This window comes from Octodon degus, unplaced genomic scaffold, assembly GCF_000260255.1.
Source record: "Octodon degus isolate 3935 unplaced genomic scaffold, OctDeg1.0 scaffold00192, whole genome shotgun sequence".
NCBI classification, from domain to species: Eukaryota; Metazoa; Chordata; class Mammalia; order Rodentia; family Octodontidae; genus Octodon; species Octodon degus.
The window spans coordinates 1,430,508-1,452,444 of record NW_004524768.1 but is presented as its reverse complement, the minus strand read 5'-3'; the positions used below and the strand labels follow the sequence as shown (position 1 = coordinate 1,452,444).

General features: G+C 52.4%; 1 protein-coding gene across 10 annotated transcripts in view; it reads left to right on the top strand.

Moving 5' to 3' along the window:
- The window catches only part of Sema4d (semaphorin 4D), a 126,292-nt gene that overhangs the window by 73,319 nt on the left and 31,036 nt on the right, over window positions 1-21,937 (top strand). For 9 of the 10 annotated variants that reach the window (XM_023704206.1, XM_023704197.1, XM_023704200.1 and 6 more), the window contains 5 exons: window positions 4,300-4,364; window positions 16,367-16,710; window positions 17,685-17,830; window positions 19,927-19,989; window positions 21,710-21,808. In XM_023704206.1, the coding sequence (XP_023559974.1) occupies window positions 16,611-16,710; window positions 17,685-17,830; window positions 19,927-19,989; window positions 21,710-21,808 (408 nt within the window). In that variant the 5' untranslated portion in view covers window positions 4,300-4,364; window positions 16,367-16,610. The remainder of the gene's footprint in view (window positions 1-4,299; window positions 4,365-16,366; window positions 16,711-17,684; window positions 17,831-19,926; window positions 19,990-21,709; window positions 21,809-21,937) is intronic. The other variant, XM_023704205.1, reaches the window with a different exon arrangement.

Below are 21,937 nucleotides of genomic sequence, written 5' to 3'. Positions count from 1 at the left end.
TGCCTGGCAAGCGCAAGGGCCTGAGTTCAATCCCTGGTTCCACTAAAATAGATAAATCATTTGTCATAGGCACTGAGGTGTGGGTGTTCTTGCATGACCCTGGTGTAGAGAGCCTGTGGGACAGGTCCCATCCCCCGCTGGCACCCGCAGGCCCCGCCTTGGTCCTCTACAGTGGCCTGCAGCTCTCTGTCTTGCAGATGGAACCACACTGTTGCTGGGCACAGGAGGTTACCACATAGGATGGGTGAGGGGACAGGGTGGGGGTTCTCAGAACCACAACCGCCCACGTCCGGTCTGTCTGCTGTCTGTAAATATTTGTCACTTTAAGGGATGGAAGTATTGGGGTTTTATTTTAGTTTTCATTATGACTTTATTTATTTGATACAAGGTCTTGCTCTGCAGCTTGGACTCGGAGTTTTCCTGCTGTTTCAGCCTCCCCAGTGCTGGGATTACAGGCATGTACCACCATGCCCAGTTTCAGGGCCAGCATGGTACTGGGGATTGAACCGGGTCCTTGTACTTGCTAGGAGGCATTTAGGACACTGGGCTATCTCCCAGACCCTAGTTTGTTTGTTTGTTTCTTTCTTTCTTTCTTCATTTGGTACAGGGTCTCACTAGGGAGCTTGGACTTGTAGTGATCTTCCTGTCTCAGCCTCCCCAGCACTGGTATTATAGGCGTATGCTACGATGCCCAGGTTCAGTGGCCAGCATGGCATGCGGTACTGGGAACGAACTGGGGATGCTGCGCTTACCAGGCAGGTACTTAGACCACTGAGCTATCTCCCCATGCCCTCGTCACTATTTATTAAAGATCATCAGAAACAGTTTTTTCCTCTGGTCTTGTCTGAGTGTTTAAAACATTCTGTAATCACTGTAACTTCCGATAAGTGTTATGGTAAGAGTTTGGGTGACTTTAAAGAGTCCATACTGTGGAAGCTGCAGTACAGTGCTTCCTGCTGCAGGCCACACCAGCTCCCCTCACTGAGCCACTGACATGCCCTCGGGATTGGCTTCTGCACACAAGCCAAGTACCATGGGCCTCTGGGCGGGAGCCGTACTTCTTCTGAACACTAAGTGGGTCTTTGCTCCCTGTCATATCAGTGGCAGCCTTACTGTTTTTAACAGCTGCACTGAATTCCATCCTGTACCATGATGAGTGTGCAAGGAGATTCACACGTGCACATCAGACACCAGATGCTTGGAGGCTTATGGCAGGGCTTCTGGCTAAACCTGCTGTAAAATGGAAAATGCTAGATGAATACTGCGTGCAGCTCAGCAGCTTGTACCCACTGTTGTCCCTGGGAGTGTGAGGCTGACCCAGAGCTTTGGGTATGGTTGCTGCCCAGCATCTTTGCAGAGGGTCTTTCTGTATGTCAGCAGCTGGGAAGAGATCAAAGCTCACAGTTGAAAGTGTTCCCAATTCTTTTTTTTGTTATTGTTGTTGAAAAACTGGGAATTGAACTCAAGCCCTTGCTCTTGCCAGCAAGTGCTTATTCTACTGAGCCATCTCTCCGGCCCCAGTGTTCGCAGTTCTGCTGAATGTGTATCCCTTTTGTGTGTCACTGTAAAGTAGAAGAAGCATTAAGTCGAGCCGCAGTGATTAGGACTGTGTGTACATTCATGTATACAGTGACTGGGGTCTCAAGGTGTCCTGCTGGCTGGATCTGGGAGCAGGACTACAGGAAGAAAGCTTGGGCATGGCCCCTGGGCAGGTGCATGCGCCCCACTCAGCAGTACCCCACTTGTTCTCTGCCCCGTCCCGTGGGGACTGCCTAGCACTGTGATGGTGGGTCACTGTCAGTGCTGCTGCCGCTGCTGGGCCCTGTAGCATACAGCTCTCGCTCGGTGCCTCCCACCTGCTTCTGGGTCGGTGGGTGGGCTGAGCAGAGGGTATGGCAGCCCCTCGGGGCCCCAGCCGTGCTGCCTGGCGGCGGTGTCCCTAAGCCTGTTAGTTCCCAGAGTGTCTGGAGTGAACCAGGGCTGGTGGAGGCCATGGTCACTGCAGGGGGGGTGGATGTGCCACCAGCTGTGAACTTTGCCAAGATTTTTTAGTGAGGTGGCTGTAACTGTCTGCACCTCATGGGTGGAGAGAGTCAGTCACAGCTAGTTGTTTAGTAGGTGGTGCATTTAGGCTCGTTACGTAGACTAATTTCAGTTCTTCATAACAGCCAAACAGTGTAGGTAGTTTGTCCACTTTTTGAATGAAGAGCCAGGCCCGGAGAGCCCAGTAACTTCCCCAAGAACACCCAGCTTGGAGCAATGGACCTGGCGCTCTGGTGGCTATGCCCCAGAGCCCCTGCTTTGCCTCCTTGCACTTCCAGAAGATGCCAGGAGCGGCTGGCAGCTTCTGCTTGGAAGGCACGGGCAGGCGGAGGCAGAAGGAGGCCCTGCTGCTGCTGTCAACAGTCACGGACAGCCGCGCTGCAGCTCTCTGCTTCGCCCCATGCTCCTGGGAGTGCTTGGTAGGTCTTTTTTCACATGAGGACCATCTTTTTTGACCAGGCCATGAAATGTTCTTTTCGTGTGTTGCAGGACTATAGGAGCTGGGAGTGCAGGCACAGCAGAGGTGGGTAATTAACACAGCAGGCTGTGTTTTGCATTCTTGGTCAGTGGGATAACTAATTATAACTTGTGGGGTTTTACTTTAAGGAAGTAGAAGAAAGCGGTCTGCACGAAGAGGAAGAGCAGTCAGTAGCTGCGGCCCCGATGGGTCACCCAAGAAGTGGGAAGTGTGGCTCAGAGCTGGGGCCGAGGCCGCAGGTCAGAGGCGAGGCACTGACCTGGCCAGGAGGCGCGGGCGCAGCTCAGGCCTGGAAGACCCCTGGGAGCCAGGCACACAGGACCTGCTTTGCCCTGCTCCCATCTGTTCCTGCGGTGAGGTGGTGGCAGATGCAGCACCACTTGTCCAGGCACCTCTGGGCCCTCCCTTACTGAAGTGATGAGGGTTTAACTATTCCAAAGGGGAAAATTTTCAGCTTCAAAATTCTTGACATTTGCTATTTATCAAACATACCTTTTTGGGAACCCCTTTTCCCGTTGAAGTGTTTCTGGTCCCATCTGCAGGCAGCTATCCTGTCCTTGCCCAATTTGAGTGGGTCCCTGTGGGGCTCTCAGATTCCCACCACATATAGGACTTGTCATCTGGTGGCCCGGTGATGGCACCTAGTGCCTACTGCATTTCAGTGGGAATAGCAATCCTGGGTGTGGCAGGCCTCTACTGCTCACAGGAAGACATATGGGCTTATACAACTGGTCCTGAGGGGCAGCCACTGACTGGGATTTTGAATGGGTCTCTGGCAGCCGCAGGTTGGAGCTGATGACTGGTGATCATTGGCATATGCTGCCCATTTGTTGGCGCCAAGCGTTGTAGGAAGGAAAGGGGCAGGAAGTCAGCATGTCCCCTGGGCCTCCAGAAGGGCGCCTTGCTCAGCTGCCTTCAGGAGAAAATGGTGGCTGAGTATGCTAGGAGACCAGCAGCAGTCCTTCCTGCCAGCCTGATCAGGGCCACAGTGTCACTCTGGCCACCTTCCTACCAGCCTCCAGTCCTGCACCAGCCTTAAACGTTGCCAAGCTGATTAGATAAATCTTCTTGATTCTACCAGTAGTTATGTGGCCAGGCTCAGTGACCCATTTGGAGGACTCTGTCCCACACTTCATGGGGTGACATTCAAGAAACCTTGCTTCTCCTTGGCAGACTTCTCTCTCTTTGGCTTAAAACTCGCAGAAAGCAAAGTGTAACCTGAGATGGAGCTCCATGGCAGAATGTCACCCACCCCAGGGGAGGCTCTGGGCCTAGTGCAGACCCGGGGAATGGAGGAAGAGCTTTGTTCAGTTCTTGGAAGTATGGCCCAGTGTGGCTGGCCAGGAAGATGAATTGTGGAAGATTCCTATCTGAAATTAATAGGCAATCAGACAGTGCTTTTCGGTACCTGAACTCTGCTGCCCACACGCGGGTTCTCGTTTTAAGGCCGATTTGGTTTTTCAGGGAGGCAGCTGTGAACGGGGCCCCACACCCCACCCCACCCTACAAACCCTACTCCCTTTCCCCCTGGCCATGCCCCGCCCCGTGGTTGGTAGCTGTACTTCCCCTTCCCTTTGTCAGACACTGGCTGGGTCTGGGCACCTCACTTCTTGGTGCTAGGGAAGGAAGTTGTCTTCTGGGTCCAGAATTTTAAAAAAAAATGACAAGAATTTATTTTCAGTATCTTTCCAGAAGTGATGGCCAAGGGTTCATGAACTGGGTTCATGAACTCAGGGCAGGAATTTGAGGACTTACCACTTGTCTCCCATTCTTTTCAGAGTAGAGGTTTCTGAGGACTCCAGGCCAGAAGAGGGTGGAAAGCCTCCCGCAGCACAAGGAACAGGTAAGTCACCTCATCCTGGTGCATCCTCCGATGCTTCTCAGGGTGGATGCCCATCTGGCAGGCAGTGGGGTGCTTCCTGCACATTCTGTGGGGCAGGGGCAGAGACTTGTGCCATCCCCCGGAGGACAGTGGCCTGGCCTGGAGGCTCTGGTGGCCTTTCTTCTCTTCTCCTCCCATTTCCTTTTCCTGACTTTCCTCCTCTTGTCACTTGTGCCCAACTCTCCTTGCTCCTAGGAGGGCAGCACAGCTGCCTGGCTGCTCAGGGCATCATGGCTGCTAGTAAAGTGGCAGCAACTTTGCTTTTCTCCTGTGAGGGGTGAAGAGAAGTAGTTGGTGAAATACTGTGTAAGAAAAGGGCTCGGACATCACTCATAGGACGTGGGTGGTTTCATGCTTCATCCTACTTACCCCAAGCAGTATGGTTAGAGTATTAGAGCAAAGCAAGGTCACCAGCATGATGGAGAGAAAAGAAAGCAAAGGCCCATCTTTGCTCTCCACTTTCGTGACTCTCTGGTTGGGGAGCAGGATTGTTTGCTGGCTCTGAGAAGGTGCACACACCTGGTGACACTCCCACCACGGGAGCCTGGCCATGGGCAACCATGGCAAGAGTGCCTGGTGTTGCTGTGTGATTCCGACAGGGTGGCTCAGCCCCGGGGTACCTCGCACACTGGATGTGCAGCGGCTGGCTGTGCACCTTTTGAAAAAATAAATTACCAGGTATGTTGGATGGGGGCTACTTTTCTTACCAGTTTGTGAGAGCACTTTATGAGGAGTTCTAGCACTTGAATTATAAGCTTCATATTCCTTGGATCTCTCTTCTCGCTAAGATCATTTGTCTTTGACTTTTGCTGCTTTATTTTAAAGAAATGTCTTGGAACATTCAGCTGTAGATGCTCGTAGGCACAGCAGCGCACTGTGCACTGTGTTAGTAGTAAGCATTTGTTCCGTGGGTGAACCAGGGAGGCTGGCTCTCAGGTGTGTTCCAGAATATGCAGCACTTTTCCTTTCCTGCATACAAGGTGAAGGCTGTGCTAGGGAATGTCATCTAACCAGGGATGCTTCAGCATGCAGAAGAATGACACCAATATGTCGTGACATCAGCCAGTTCCCTCTGAACCTTTTTTTTTTTTTTTTAATGAGCAGAATATATTTATTGAGGGAAAGAAAGCTCCTGTCCAAGAGAGGGACAGGAGGGGCGCCCTGAGCGGGTTGTACTCTGGGAAGCTGTCTCTTCCAGGGACTTTAAAACCATGCGGGGCTAAGGTGGAGAAAGGGGGAACTCGCTTAGGTGGGTGTGGGGTGGGACAAAACTATGGTCAACCAGTGAGATTACAAGCACCATTGCTCAGGTAAAATTGATTATGCCCAGGACCAAATGGGGAAGTGAGTCACAGACTAAGCGTTCATGAATGTGAGACAGGGTTTCTTCCTGTTGGGGGTTGGAATACGGAACATGGTCAGTTGGGCTAGTGACTCACTTGGGTCTTTCTAGGTGATTGACACCTATTTAGAATATCAATCCCAGGTGTTACTCTTTTAGCATTTGTTTGGCCTTTAGGTCTTTAGGTTCCCTCTGAATTTTTGGGGAACTGGCTTTAGTGTCCCATAGTTGAGCTATCAGTTGGTGTTTGTTTGTTTTTACCTGCTTTTGTTTTTGTTTGTTTTTTTAATTTAAGATTGGGCATGGTGGCACATGCCTGTATTCCCAGCTCTTGGGAGCCTGTAAACAGGCAGGTTACTAAGTGTCCAATCTAGTAGTAAGACCCTGAGCACCCTGTAGACCCTTAAAATACAAAAAAAGAAAAAGAAAAGAAACTTAAGAGAGTACAAAATAGTACTGAAACAGAAAGGTTACAAATGATACAGAATTTCACTAAACAGTATAATTTAAGTTTCACAGTATTTGTTGTAATGCATAGTGCTGGACAACTGTATTGTGGATTTTTACTGGTTTATGGCAAGGAGCAGTTAATGCTTAATTTGTTTTTTCTCCTTTTTTTCAGTTCTTCATCCTTTTTCTCTTTAATTTCTTTCTTTCTTTCTTTCTTTCTTTTTTTTTTTTTGGAGTAGGGTGGAACGGAGGATTGAACTCAGGCCCTTGTGCTTGCCAGGGAAGCGCTTATTCTACTGAGCTATCTCCCCAGCCCCTCTCTTTAGTTTCTTATGTATTTTTTTTTTTCTTTCTTCCAATATGGCATGTGTGTATCTCGTAATATGAACAACTAATTTGAAGACAACACTTTTTTTTTTCCTGTTTTTGGATTACAGTGAGACCCGAACTTATGAATTAATTCCTTTTTAAGAGAATATGTATTAGTCAGATTTGTTCTTCTAAGTCCGACAAAGTGAGTCTTATATGGTGCATCTGTGAAAGTTTGTGACTTGAATGTTCAGAAGTTGGGGACTCACTGTACTGGGGACTGAAACTAGATCTTCACACTGGGCTACATTCCCACCCCTTTTTCACTTTGTATTTTGAGACAGGGTTTTGCTCACTGAGTTGCCCACATTGGCCTCAAACTTAGGATTCTTCTGCCTCGGCCCCCAGAGTGCTGGGCCGTGTGCCACCACGCTCAACTGAGGCATCAGTTTTTAAGGAATATGGGCTGGGGAGATAGCTCAGTGGCATAAGTGCCTGCCTGGCAAGCATAAGGTCCTGAGTTTGATCCCTGGTGCCCCCCCCCAATTTATTTTTAATGAATAAGTGGATTTTTGTCTTATAAAAGCCATATAAAAACATAACTCACTGTTTAAAATACAGGTATTATAAGGAGTGTTTCTTGGCCATACCCTCCCACAGGTAACCCATCAGCAGTTGGGCATGTGTCAGAGCTCACATATGTTGATGCCTGCATGTCCGCATGTGTATGTGTGTGCCCACTTCTGTGTTTTGGGTGTGTGTGTGTGTGTGTGTGTGTCTGTGTCCATGTACATCTGTGTCCTTAGGCCATCTGTCAGTACCCCTCACCTCTGCTGTATGTAGACAGGCGGCCTCACCGCACAGCTTAGGGCTGAGTCCTGGGCTCTGCAGCTGCTTCTTGCGAAGGGCCCGAGGTGAGTCTGTGGCTGTCCCTGCGCACTGGCCCCACCCCGCCCCTGCCTGCTGACTGCCCCTAGCTAGCAGCCACCCCCAGGTGCACACCATGCTGTCGATGCATTGTCCCCAGGCTGCTTCTGAGCAGGGCTAGGTGGTGTGTGTGACAGAGGGCCCACCCCGGGGCCCTTTTTCCCAGTTCTGTCTTCTGTGTGGTAGCAGTTTCTTCAGTGTGGTTAAATCTTGGAGTTACAAGATGGGAAATGAACAGTGCAGGCAGATTGCGGGTCAGGCTGTGCTCCAGCCACTTGCTCTCTCCCTCTGGAGGTCAGATGCCGGGTACTAAAAGCGCTGTGTCACTGCCCTTTCATTGGCCCCGCCCGGTACACTCTGTTCCCTGGTGTTGTGGAGATCCTCTGCTGGTTGCGTTGCCTGATCCTGCAGCCCTGGGTGGGTTGTAGTCGTACCCAGCTCAGGCTGCTGTAACACTGATTGGGCAGCTGATAAACAGTGGAAACCTTGGTCTCTGTTCTGCCAGCTGGAAGTCGAAGATCAAGACACCAGCAGAGTCCGTGTGTGGCGAGGCCCTGCTTCCTTGCTTTCTCTCCAGGTGCCCATGTGGTAGTGGGGTGAGGCAGCCCTCTGAAGCCTCTGTTTTGGGGACACAGCCATTGTGTGCCCAGATCACATGCCCTGCCACCACACTGTAGTCTTCACTTGTGGTAGACGTGCGTGCATCAAGTCTGCTACCTGTCCCTGCCTTGGTTCCCTCCCATCACAGCACTCTGAGCACCCGGCTTCTGATATGGGTAGGAGTGGAAGTGGGTCTGAAACGTCCCGCGGAGGCTCGCTTGTCCCTGCTCGGTTCATCCTGACACAGTCCTGACCAGGACCACTCGTGGGTCCAGCCCGCTGGGGCTGTAGGCCTAAGAGCCTCTTGCAGGGTCAAGGTGCAGGTGTCCTGCAGTCTGCTCTGCAGCTGCTGGGCTGTGGTGTGGGAGATTCCAAAGCTGCCCTAGGCTCCTGAAGAAGCAGGCTCCTTTTGTGCAGTGTGCAGGGAGGTGGCATCGGCACCATCAGGGGACGGGAGGGCGTGCAGGACTCGCGTGGGTTGAGTGCTAGGCTCCGGCACCACAGGGTGTGGTTGAGGAGGCTGCGGCTGCCTCCTCCCTGACATCTGGCTGCCTGCTCTTGGCTCACAAGAGAGGAGTACGAAGTGTGTCTGTCACTGCCCTGCCTACGACCCCACAGTGCTATTGGGGTTCACCACCCTGTCTGGACAGACCCAAGGAGGGGGTCCAGGCACACAATGCTGGTGTCCATCAGGTCAGCCCGTCCACTCCCTCCAGCAGTGCTCTCCTGGAGTCCCTGGGATGCAGAAGAGGCCACTTTAATGTCATCAGGAGCAGTGACCTTTCTTAGTGTGAGTGACCAGTGTCCTCTGAGTGACCCAGCCCAGGTGTCAGATGCCAGTGAGGAGCCACATCTAAGATTCAACATTAGGTCAGAATTTATATGCTGCTATAGAGTGACACATGCATACACACATGTATGCACACACACCTATACAGAGGGACACAGGCATGCAGGAACCTAGAGGTTCACGCACTGTTACATGCATGCAACACACAGATGTGTACTCTACCTACACAGGTATCTACAGTTATGAGATGCACACACATGCACACAGATATGCATACCCACCACTACACACAGCTGTGCATGCACACAGACCTGTACATGCATCTGCACAGATCCATGCAAGCCCAGATGTGCACATACACACCTGGATGCACACATGCAGAAAAGCCACTTGTGTGACCTGGTCCCACTGTTCCATTTGACTTTTTTTTTTTTTTTTTTTTTTTTTTTTTTTTTTTTTTGCGGAACCGGGGATTGAACTCAGGCCCTTGCACTTGCCAGGCAAATGCTTATTCTACTGAGCCATCTCCCCGGCCCCTCCATTTGACTTTGATGACCCTTGAGGTGCAAGCTGCTGTGTGGAAGGCCCAGGCAGGCAGCAGGGAGGAGCTTGGAGCCCTTGAACTCCATCCTCCTGGTGTTCAGGCTGGGAGTGTACTCCTCTAGAACAGCACAGTTGTGTGTGCCCAGTGGAGTGGCATTCCCAGCCTGTCTCTAGTGGGCTTCTCTGTCGGGTCCTTCCCCTGAATGCAAAGCATGGCAGCTCTGAGCTGTCACTGCAAATGGCATTCGTCAGCTCACTTTCCAGTGGGATACCCTATCTTCTCAGAAACTCTAGAGAAAGCAGGAAAAAGAAAATGTGGATTTAATTTAAATATTAAAAGTGAGATGACAACATCAAGTTGGCAGCTGTGAGCTGCTGCTCCTGGAAGACCCCTTGATTGCCGATCTTCAGGCTGTTTTATATGACACCAAACTAGGAGTGCTTGTTGAAGAAAGAAGTGCTAGGACCCTTTTGGGTCATAGTGCCATAGCCTGTGCTGAGCCCCTGTAGCTTGGGCCTGTCCTGACCTATGGCTCCTGGAGTCATGTGACTGAGAGTCCCATCAGGGTGAGAGCCCGCCCACCATGCAGCAAGGGGTCTGTCCAGTGGTGAGTGGCCTTGGGGCCAGCTGGAGCACACCAGGAGCTCTGCGGCAGCCCTGCAGGCGGGGAAGGGCACTGTAAAGAGACTCTTGCCCTGTAAGCAGTGAGATAAGCACTTCTACCCCCAGGGAAGCCCAGCAGTTTTGACTATTCTCTCTTTCTCTCTCTCTGTCTCTCTCTCTCTCTCTCTCTCTCTCTCTCTCTCTCTCTCTCTCTCTCTATCTCTCTGTCTAGTCTCTTGTCTCTTTCTCTGTCTTATCTCTGTCTCATCTCTCTCTGTCTCTCTGTCTCTCTGTCTGTCTGTCTCTCTTTCTCCCTCTCTCTCACAGACACACACACACATTCCCAGAATGGTCTTTGTGCCAGTGTGGAGGTGCAGACATGAATGCTGGTACAGGGTTCGTCTGCGATCTCTGTTCTCTTAGGACTTCATTGTTTGGAACTCTCTGCTCTCAGAGTTCCCCCTGCATCCGCTGCTGTGGCCCTTGTATTGTAACTGAGATCTCTGGGAGTCCCTGGTTTGGCCCTGCCTCGCTGGAGATGCTGTCAAGTCCTTGTGCCATCTGCCGCCAGTGTTTCAGGAGAGCCTCTGAGTGACCTGGTGACCTGTGTCTTCCCAGGAAGCCTCAGGATCCTCCCTTGAGGTTCCTGGGCTCTCAGATCCCTTTATTACAGACAGCTAAATTAGGTAAAAATATAGCAGGCAGCCAGACAGGGCTGGGCCCTGGAAGGAGTCAGCGCAGAAGATGAGAGTGCGCCAGGGCTGTGGGTCCAGGCACATCTGAAGGGTGAAGTGACAGTGGCTAGATTTACGTGGTTTCCTAGGAGAAATACAGAAGCTTGAGATTATTTGAATCACTAGTTGAGATTTCCCACTGTCTCATTAGGGGTGGGTCATCCTCTCCTACCCACTAAGACTAAGACCATTAAGGCTACAGATGAAACTAAGACCAGATTATTGGCCAAGGTTAATAGTGTCACCATGGGCCCTTACTACCATTAGATCGATATTACCTAAGTGACTGTACTTGCAGTCTTGTTGATTGATGATAATTTTGACCCATGTTGTAGGCACCTTGTGGTTTTGCTGATAAAACTTTCTTTGAGAAGTGGGCCCCTGTTGGCAGCCTGTTCAGGACCCTCCCGTCTCTCAGGAGCTATTCCTGGTCTCTCTTCCCTTTCCTGATATGTTTTCTACTCTTAACCTCCGATGTTCCTTAGAATTCATTCTTGGCCTTCGGAGAACACAGATGGTGATTCTGACATCTTTCATTTGCCTGTCACCTTGGGAGCCTGAGCAGTGGCTGCGCTCACTCCTGGTGCTGCTGGGCACTTGCGTTTGAAAACGTCTGCCCTCTGCCCTGCACTAATCCTTTTATTCTTTCCCTGCTGAGTCCATATCGTTCGCACTGTTTGCCAGAATGGCCAGTTAGGTGTGGGACTCCCTCATCCATTCCACTGCCAGTTTTCTCATTTCTTTCTTTTCTTCTTTTTAATCTCCATCACACTGACTTTTGGAGAAACCTCAACACCACCACCCAGCCCTGGTGCAGCCTCTTCCATCCCTAGATCACTGTCCAAGCTCCCCCTTCCCCCCAGCCATTAACTTGGCAGCCTCCCCACTCCAGGGCTGGTGGCAGCTCTCTGTGTATCGAGGTGTGAGTTGGCCCCAGTGGTGTGTGGTGGCCGCAGGGAAACACAGCTGGCCTAGAGCTCCTCACAGTAAATAAGTTAATGTATGATCAAGGGTGAAGAGCTTGGCCTTCTTCACTGTCTGCGCACTGTGCAGCTGTGTGTCTCCTTGTGTGCCGGTTGTGTCTGTGTGGTGGAAATAGACAGTGGTCCTCGTGACATCACATGGAGAGTGGTGGCAGTGTGACCCCAAAGCACAGCTGCAGCCAGAGAGCCACCTGCCCACCTACTGGGCACTGAGCCCCCATTTTCTCTCCAGCTTCCAAAGTTTGTCCAGGTCCCCTGAGCTGTCACCTTCTCTTCCTATTTCCGTCCCTGCATGTGTGTCACCTAGGTGTCATTTCACTGCACTTGAGGAAAGAACCAAGATCCTCTCCGTGTGCTGGCATCAGTGTCCCGAGAGGAGCCCCCATCTCCTACTCTGGCTTCTCAGTGCAGCATGCCTGGGCCTCCCAGTGGGGGCTGTCATGGGGGCACTGCAGGCATATGCCCCCTCTCCTCCTGCGGAAGGCCTGGGCTCTGTGCCATCTGCTGCAACGTGAACCCCACTCTCCTGGGGCTCACATCACTGCTCAGGGCAAGGGCCAGGCCCATAAGACTTGCAGGGCTGTTCCTGTTGCCTTCTCAGTGCCAGGGCCTGAACCCAGCTGTGCCTGTGCTGGGCAAGTGCTCTGCCCCTGAGCTGAGCCCCAGCCCTTTGTTGCTTATGCTTCAGCTTTTGGAACTGTTTGGAGAGAAAGGTACAGGGATCCCACAGCCGCCTTCATGCAGAGCCATCCAGTTGTCACAGGTGAGGGCCCCACTTTGACATCTCCTCAAGCCCAGAGTCCAGTGCGTATACAGCCTCACACTTGGTTTGAGCCAGTATCCAGTGACATGTGTCCACCACTTATTCCCTGGTGCCACCTGCAGAGGCTCAAGCTGTGTGTTCTGGCTGGAGGGACAGAAGGGTCAAGGAGGCAGCGGACCCCAGTCCTTGCTGGTGAGCATCTTCATCCTCCTCGGCATCATGGCTTTATTCTGGGCAATGCAAGGAATTGGTGGCGCTCACTAGGGGAAGCAGGTGCCACCAGCTTTCCAGAGAAAACCTGACTCTGGCTGCTTCTGCTGTGCGAATGGATCAAAGGGAGGCTGCATCGGTGTGAAAGTGAATCTGTTGGTAACAGAAATCTGAGAGCAGGTCGTTTAGAGATTAACCATTTATTAATAAGGGGGAAAGAAAAAGAAGAAAGTAGAAAGTAGATGTAGAGTTCCCACTGCGCGGTCAGCGGGCTTCCACTTGGCCTTTCATAGGATGACCCCTTCTTTGCACCTTTACAGATGGCTGCCATGGCTCCAGTCATCAACTTTCATAGAGAGCCCTTCCCGGTCCTTGTCGTGGCCCCAGAAGTTATATGTGTAATCCTATGGAAAAGTTAAGGGAATTCTAGCCAGTTAATTCCAATCTACCACTTCCAGCGAAACCCATAGTGAGAATAAAGGCATATCGTTCACAGGAGCCAAGAGGTCGTAAGTCCAGCTAAGATGACCGCTAACTAGAACAAAGGTCTTGACCCAAGGATGAACCTGGGTTTTACTAATTTGTGAAGAAAGGAGTGGCTTGAGGGTGAATGACTGTAAGAGTGGCGGGAAGTAGGTGAGTGCTATGAGCTGGGCTGGGGAGGAGGCCCGAAATCCCCACTGCAACGCACAGAGAGAAGGGTACACAGAAAGTATTCTGCATCACACAGCTGAAATAATATCCAAGATTTGGGGTCAGTGCTTCACCTCTGGTGTGTAATCTTTCAGTGGAGGGATAAGGAAAAGACCTAGCCAGCTCTGTACATACCAGTACATGGAAACAGGGCCAGGCTCAGCCTCAGTGGAGACAGCTGCTCCTCCTTCACTCCTTCTCTGGCCAAGTGGTCCTCCACAAACTTTAAGATCCCAGCAAGAGGGAGAGGAAAGACTGAAAGCAAAAATTCAGTTGCTAGGTGAATCAACCTCATTGAAAGAGCTTTTGTGGCATTCCTATTTAATAACTTCCCTTTGCAAATCTTTGGCCAGAGTCAAGGTTGCTTGGGAGTGTGATAAGCTGGGTGTGCCACCAACCCAGAGAAGCTGGAATTACTGAGGAGGGACAGGAAGCCCATGGTCTGCACCATAGCTTACCAGAGAGGAAGAGCAGAGGTTGCTCAGGAGGTAAGGGCCCTAGCAGGCCGGGTGGAGCAAGATGCTTATGATGGCAGTGTGAGGTGCACGGCACTGTGTTCCCCGCTCCATCATCGAGCAGTGGGGAGGTTCACTCAGCCTTCCTGAGAGCCCTCTCACCTTCTTTCCCCCTGCAAGCTGGGCAGGTCCTGAGCTTCCTAGCCAGGCCCTTTGTGCCCACATTGGGTTGTGCTGTGTGCTGAGTGCCATTGTGACTTGGGTCACGAGTGACACATTGCTGTCCTGGTTGAGGGTGCTATGGGAGCCCAGTCCAGGGCACAGAGCTTCCTGTAGGGCCTAGTGGTGGCACAGCGCCTTACCCCAGGTGGGTGTCACATAGTCCTGCGGTTTTCCAGCGAACATGGTATCTGCTGTCATCTTCCTTCCTGGCATTTCTTTTTCTTTTTTTTTTTTTTTTTAATTTATTTGTTTTTGTGGGGGGGGCAGCTCAGCCCACCAAGGGGGCAGGGCTGGCTGGCATGTGGTGCTGGGGATTGAACCGCGGTCCATGTGTTTTGCTAAACTTGTTCTAAGTAGGTGCTTTAGACCACTGAGCCATCTCACCAGCCCTTTTCTGGCATTTCTGAATGAATACTTGGTAGGATTTTATTATGGAGTTCTTCTAAACATGCAGCAGGGTTAGCAGCTGCAGAGTGAGTACCATGCCTGTCCTCTGCCTAGCTCAGCCATGGCTGCTGCCAGACAGAGTGCCCTGCATATGCCCACACAGTCTGTCCCTTCCCCAAGGCCAGGTTGGTTTATTTCCAGTTCTAGGGATTGAACCCAGGGCTTTTGCACTGAGCACACTGAACAACATCCTCAGCCTTTCATTACATTTTTTATTCTGAAACAGGATCTCACTAAGTCATGGGGGCTAGGCTTAAATTGATTATCCTCTTGCCTCAGCATCCCAGAGTGCTGGTGCCACAGGCATTGGACTTGGGACAAACAGGCATGGGGAGCTGACCTAGAAATGGCTACAGAGAGGACTGGGCTTCCTGTGCCTGCATCCTCAGGGCTGGCCCTAGGGCATGTTGTGCACTGTGGCCCTGTATGCTTTCCTGTGTCACCAGTGTGGTGGCTCCAGGTGGAAGCTCCCTAGTGTAAGAGCATCCCCATGGCTTGGACTCCTGGAGCACCTGCTACCCAACTTTGCAAGGTCCTGTGTGCAGGGCATGTTCATGAGCTTGTCTGGCTCAGTGTATGTGCCTGCATCTCCTCGAGGACAGTGCATCTGCTTCCTCTCCAGCCTTGTTTCAGAGCTTCCTGCAGCATCTGATGTCATTAAGAGTCGAAGTCACTCTGAGTGCAGGGCACATGGGTGCCTGTCTGTGGGGATCTGTGCAGCCAGGGCCTCATGCACCCTGTTCACCAGTGATGGGTTCTGTTGGACAGAGCCAAAAAGCTGGCAGTGATGGCCATCGAAGTCCACCAGTCTTGCGTAGGATACTCCAACCTGGAGGAAACAGGGATGGGGGTGTCCTGACTTGAGAGAGCTTGTGATCACCTGTGATGGAGCCAGGCAGCCTCTTGGGGCACTGGGAAAGGGTAGGGGAAGCACCAGGCTGGGGAGGCCCATTTCCAGTAGTCTGGTTGCTGCCACCATGACCTGTTGTCTCCTCACAGTGTCCTCCTCTGCAAGGTAGCCGGTGATAGGGCTAGGGCCGTGTGAGGAGCCAGCATCAGAGGGTGTTCAGGGGGTGATCCTGCCTCATGATGGCCTTGTGGTCCTGCTGGGGACATATAATGAGGAAGCTGCCCTGGGACACTCCAGTATACTGGGGATATGAGACTGAGTCCCTGCCCAGCTAGCCACTTTCACCAGCGGCTCTGCCCGTGCTCTCTACGAGGTGTTTCTTTCTGGACAAAGCCAAGTCCTTTACTGCTGTTCCCAAGGTGTGTGTGTGCCTTTCAGTGAGGCCAAAAGAGCGTGGATGGCATCAGGGGCTGCTGTTTTCCCTCAGTTCAGCTACTGTGGTATGGGAAGACATCGTGTGTGTGTGTTCCTGAGTGTGCATGTAAGCACATGTAGCGTGTGCCTGGATATCTGAGCATATTCATGTGCTTGCATATCTGAGCGTGTGCATTTCAGCTTTCTGCAACCCCTCATCTTCCTGGGCTGTTTTCCAGGGTGAGCATTACAGGATGTGGGCAGCCAGAGTCTCCAAGCAGCTTGAGACTCAGCTGCTGTCCGTTCGTCTCTAGCAGCCAGCTGCCTGCAGGATCTGTCCCATCACTGGTATCCCTTCCGCCCATTTCCCCCTCCACCTGTCTGCCCTCCTTTGTGGGACCGCTTGGTTGGGATGGAACCGTGGTTCCTGGTGATGCTGTGTTCCTCTGTGTATGTACAGGGGTGTGCTGCCACCCTACACACGACCTCCCAGCTCCTAGGACTGTGGGTGCTGCTCTCGCTGAACTCTTGACGGGATGGGACAGAAGCACAAGTGGGAGCCATTGAGCACGGGGCAGCAGGTTGCCCCACATCCTGTCCCATGACCCCTTCCTCTTCCCTCTCCAGGGCTCCTTCAGAGGCTGAGCAAAGCCACAGTGCTCGTGAACAAAGGTTGAGGGAGCAGCCCGCATCTCCTCTGGCAAGTGAGGCAATGTGGGTTTTCGGGGACCCAGCCACCCACCAGACCTACACTGTGCTGCTGCCGCTGGCCTGGAAACTCTGAGCGCTGTTCCTGTGACACCCGCCACAAACTCCTGCTGCCCATGAGTGTTTGCTGCTGGAGACCCTGCCAAGGCTCCCACCTGTGAGGATGTGCAGCACTGCTGCGGAGCTGCTCCCTGCCCTGGCACTGGTGTTTGGGGTAGCAGTGGCATTCGCACCCATTCCCCGGATCACCTGGGAACACCAAGGTGAGCTAGTGCCAATGTGGCACTCATGGGACCATAGTGACAGCTGCTCAGAATGCTGGGATGGGTAGTGGGCACACTGGGGCATGAGCTGGCAGCCCTGCACAGGGACCATTGGGTGGGTGCTCTGGGGTCAGAAGACCTGAGGGCTTGTCTAAGCATCTGACTCACTGTCCTGCCTCATCCTTGTTTGAGGCTGCGAAGCACAGGCTGAGCATCTGTGAGCTCAGGAGATGCCGAAGGAGAGCTGGAGGCAGGAGAGGGCGGGCCATGTGTCCAAGGCTGGGTCAGGTCAGCAAATCCCGTTCGCTGCCTGTTGATCCAGCTTAGCTCTTTCCTCTCCTAAGAGATGTGTGCCAGGACCCTGGTCTTTGGCTCAAAGGACAGAGAGCTGAGTGAGGCAGTGCTTAGCCAGGGTCCAGAGTGTCTGCAGACTCAGGAGCCCGGTCACACAGAGGCAGGACCTGCGGCATGCATGCAGCAGCCTTCCACAAGGCAGCACTAGAACAGGAAGCGTTAACACGGGCTCTCTGCCGTGCTTGTTAGCGATTCGTCAGCACCTACTGTCTGCTAGGCACTGCATTAGGTGTATCAAATGGGATTTGTATTTGTGAGGACTCAGTTTAATGTGCAGAAGAAATGAGGGAGCCCTGGTGAGATGTCAGCTCTGTTGAAATCGGTGCTAGGCAGCCTCAGAGGAGAAAGCTTAAGATCAGGCTCCCTGGATGGGAGTAGAGGATGTAGTGGGGCAGTGTCAGAGGCCCAGAAGTAGCAAGGAAAGTGCCACCAGGGCAGCTGCTGTCTGAAGAACCAGCTCCAGGAGACATGCAGACAAGGCCCAGGCTGGGCCTCTGGGGCCACTGACTGGGGGTTGGGCCTGGCAGATCCTGAGGGACAGAGGGAGTGGGGCCCAGCCTCTGGCTGTGCATGTGTGAGACCTGCTTGTCACCCAATGACGGCACCCTTGCCTTCTGCAGAGGTGGGGCTGGTGCGGTTTCATGAGCCTGGCATCTACAACTACTCAGCCCTGCTGATGAGCGAGGATGAAGGTACTCTGTATGTGGGCGCTCGGGAAGCGGTCTTTGCGGTGAGCGCGCTCAACATCTCCCGGAAGCTACACGAGGTATGTCCTGTGTCCCCCAGGTGTTGTAGAACTCAAGCCAGCCTCAGGACCTCCCCTCAGCACTTTTGTCTATCAGCCTGTCTCAGGGTGTCTATCAGCAGCTCACCCAAAGTCTTTTCCCTTCTCTTCTTTCTGAGCCTCGTTATGGTATCACTGGGGGTGGCATGCAGGGCCTCTCACAAGCTAAGAGTGGGGGAGAGCGCTGCACCAGAGCCACAGCCTCAGCCCCTGCCACTTGGAGCCCTGGCAGTGTAGCTGCTAGGTGGCCGTGGGGCCTGGAGGACGGCTGGCTTTCCTGCCCCCCCGCATTAGGTTATTTCAGGCTCGCCTTGGACATTTCCTGGGGCTCTGCTCTTGCTTTATCTTTAGTTCCAAGGCCTCTTGTATTTCAGAATCTTATGTGACACATAAATGAGCTTCTGCACCTGATCCTTTGGAAGGAAATGTTTATACTAGGGGTCACTCTAAGCAGGGACTGGTTTCCTGTCTCCTCCTGTCCAGTGCTCATCCTCCGAGCACCGACTCCATGTAGTTGCATGAGCAAGAGGTTCTCGGAATTGTGGGCACTGTGTGCCCAGCGTGAACATGCCTGTGAGAACTGGCACTGTGGTCCTCATTCTTGAAAGGAAGCCGGGCCCCAACCAGGCTCAGCAGTTTACCCTCCCTGTTGGGCAGCTGGTCACTAGCTCAGTGCCTTGTTCTCTTGTCTGTGTCCTCCTGGGACTTCACCTCCATGCGCACACTGTACGGGGTGTCTGTGCTCAGCATGGTATAGACCCCTCTCCTGGGATCCCCGCTCCCCACAGGTCTCTGTGCTTCCTAGCCCCTAGCCCTAATTCTTCAGTGGGTCACTGACCAGTGAAAAATATCCCATTATTGTCCTTTTAGCATCAGTTTCAGGACCTCACACAGGGAATGGTAGGGCCTTTGGGGGAAGGTTAGGCAGGAACTAGGGCACCCCATCCCCGCCCCCTCAGCCTGCAGACCTTTCAAGGTGCCTCCTGACAGCTCCAGACCCGTGGCCATCCTAGCTTAATGGAGAGGCAGCAGCATCACCTTCACTAAGAAGGGCACAATGCTGCTGTGTCGTTATCAGCCACCAAACCTCAGGTCTCTGGCACAGTGTGCACCATTCACTGGTGTTCAGTATCAAGACACTCTTTTTTTTATTTTTTAAATTTATTTATTTATTTATCTGTGTGTGTGTGTGTGTGTGTGTGTGTGTGTGTGTGTGTGTCCAGCTCAGCCCACCAGGGGGCGGGGCTGGCTGGCATGTGGTGCTGGGGGATTGAACCGCGGTCCCTGTGCTTTGCTAAGCTTGTTCTAAGTAGGTGCTTTAGACCACTGAGCCATCTCACCAGCCCAAGACACTCTTTTAAAGTCACTTTTTAACACAAATTAATTGCACGTATCAGTGGGGTTCAGTAGGGTATTTCTGTCCCTCCCTGAAGCACACACCGTTCACAGCTTCTGGTGATCACTGTTGCTGTTCCAGGTCAGCCTCAGGTAGCTTCTTCCACCTAGGAGACAGCAAGCAGCACCTGTCTTTCTGAGTCTGGCTTGTTTTACTGAACAGGATGCCTGCAAATTCCATCCATGTAGCTGCAAATGACACGATCCCCTTCTGGGGCCAACAACACTCTTATATATATACGCGCTTTGTCTTCAACCACCCACGGACAGGGCATCTCGGCTGGTTCCCTACCCTTAGCTGTTGTGGGTAATATTTATGAGGCTGGCTTTCAGTGCATTAGGAAAAGGCTTCAGAGTTTAGCTTTTGCCACAGGTGGAAATTCTCCCACCTGCAGTAGTTTCACTTTTGCTGCTCTTGTGGGGGTGAAGGAGCTGTGGGAAAGGCTTTCCAGGCCCTGCATGTTGCTGGTGAGGATCGCAGAACATTCTCAAAGAGTCAGGCCGGTCCCAGCACCAGCATTGTCCCGCTTTCAGACTCCCTCCTGGGCTGAGCCTCTGTCCGCTCAGGAGACACGTCTCGACTCTGAACACCATGATGCAGTTCATTAAGTACATTTTTTATGTCTGAGCGCGTCTTCAGAGGAGAATGAGCAGTGAAATGGACTCTTGATTCCCCTTCACAGGTGTACTGGGAGGTCTCAGAAGACAAAAAAGCAAAGTGTGCAGAGAAGGGAAAATCGAAACAGGTAATTCCTACTGCAGCTACGGATAGCCACCCGTATCTCTCGGTCATGGGGACTTCCTGGTGCCGGGCCTGTGACACGCAGGCCTGGCCTGTGAGTGTCCGGGCAGTGAGCCCAGTTACACCGTCATGGGCTTCTGTTCCTGAGGATCAGGAGTGGCACTCCTGGACAGGAGCCAAGCAGAGTAGGCATTCAATAAATAGTTCTTCATTTGTGTGAACTGAATCGATTCAAAAAAGTTTTGACTGAGAAAACAATTTGTGATGCCTACTGGCAGGCACATGGTGTGAAATTCAGGCTTTGTTGTGCCGCCTTCCCAGGGAGCAGCCTCAGGCCAGAGGGGTTGCTAGGTTGGGGGCATTTGGCACCCTTCCGCCCTGCAGCATGGTGTCCATTCAGGGAGTGCTGGCGGGGTGCTCCCCTGGCCACCCACTGCGCCACCATGCCCTGCCTGGTTCTGGGCAGACCTTCAGATTTTGAGACTCCTGGAGCTCAGGGGTTCTGGGTTATTGGTGGTGACAGCTGAGTCATGATAAATTTCAACAGTTGTTGGCTAGTTACAGAACAAAATTTTTTTTAAAAAAAAGCCCAAAGGGCTGGCGAGATAGCTCAGTGGTCTAAAGCCACTGTTTAGGCAAGCTCAGGCAAGTGCGCAGGGACCAAGGTTGGATCTCCAGCACCACATGCTGCATCAGCCCCACCCCCTGGGTGGGCTGAGCCAGCCACACACACACACACACACACACATACACACACACACACACACACAGGAGGGAAAAAAAAAGCCTTAGGAATTTTTATTTTATTTTTTTGGTACCAGGGATTGAACTTAGAACCCTGTGCTTGCCAGGCAAGCATTTTCTACCGTGCTATCTCCCTGGCCTCTGAGGATTTTTTTTTTTTTTTTTTTTCTAAACTTTCTTAGCGAGGTACTAAACACTTATGCTGAAGTGTTTGTCTCTAAATCCAGGGGCTGGCAGGCACTGCGGTGGGATCTTGCATCCTGCATGGGTCTGGAGCTGAAAAGCGGTGGGCACTCCGCTGCCTTGTGTGGAGGGTAGACAACAGACCCCTGTCAGGCCTGGAAAGGCGGAGAGCAGTATGAATTGTATCCCAGCAGTTTAAAACTAGTCAGCAAGAGGACTGAGCTAATTTCAGACTCTAGCACCTATAATCCAAGTCCTTTTCTGCCAAAAATAGCATGTGGGCTTTTAAATGGCACCTTGGTGATGTGCAGCTGGCTCTGCCCCCTTTTCGGGTCAAGTTTCTCCCTCCTCCAGAGGAGCCGGGTCCTGTGTGTGCAGGGCATGGAGGGTAGGGTCCCCTGAAAACCAGAGGGGTTCTGTGTGGTGTGCACTGGGGTAGGGTTGGCAGCCAGAGGAATGATTTGTGTGTTTGGCGAGTCCAGTGCACTGCTTTCTGTAGAGGATGTCCTGGGACAGTTTGAGGTCAGCCCTTGTTGCTTTGTTCTGTGGCCAGGACTGAACTGGGATTCAGCCCAGCACCTAAACCGCCTGTGGGCTCTGCAGAGCTAAAACTACATAGGTCAGCATGAGGGTCAGGGGTGCAGGGCCGGATCCGGGAGTTGGTGGCCCCTGCTGTGTGGGCACACTTGCTAGCCAACCTGTTCAGGTGCCAGGCCTGCCAGGGTGTGAGGTCATGGCTGTGGACAGTGGCCAGCACTTTTGATTGGATGGCTGCTAACTGGCTCTTTCTTTTGTAGACAGAATGCCTCAACTACATCCGAGTGCTTCAGCCACTCAGCTCCACTTCCCTGTATGTGTGTGGTACCAACGCATTCCAGCCCACGTGTGATCACCTGGTAAGACTTCTGACACCTCCAGTGCCTAGTGTGTTCAGGTCCATCTGCTCAGCGCCCCCATGCAAGTGTAGATGGGCCACAGCAAGAATTCTGAAAGGTGTGCAGCTGACAGGCACACATGCCCGCTGC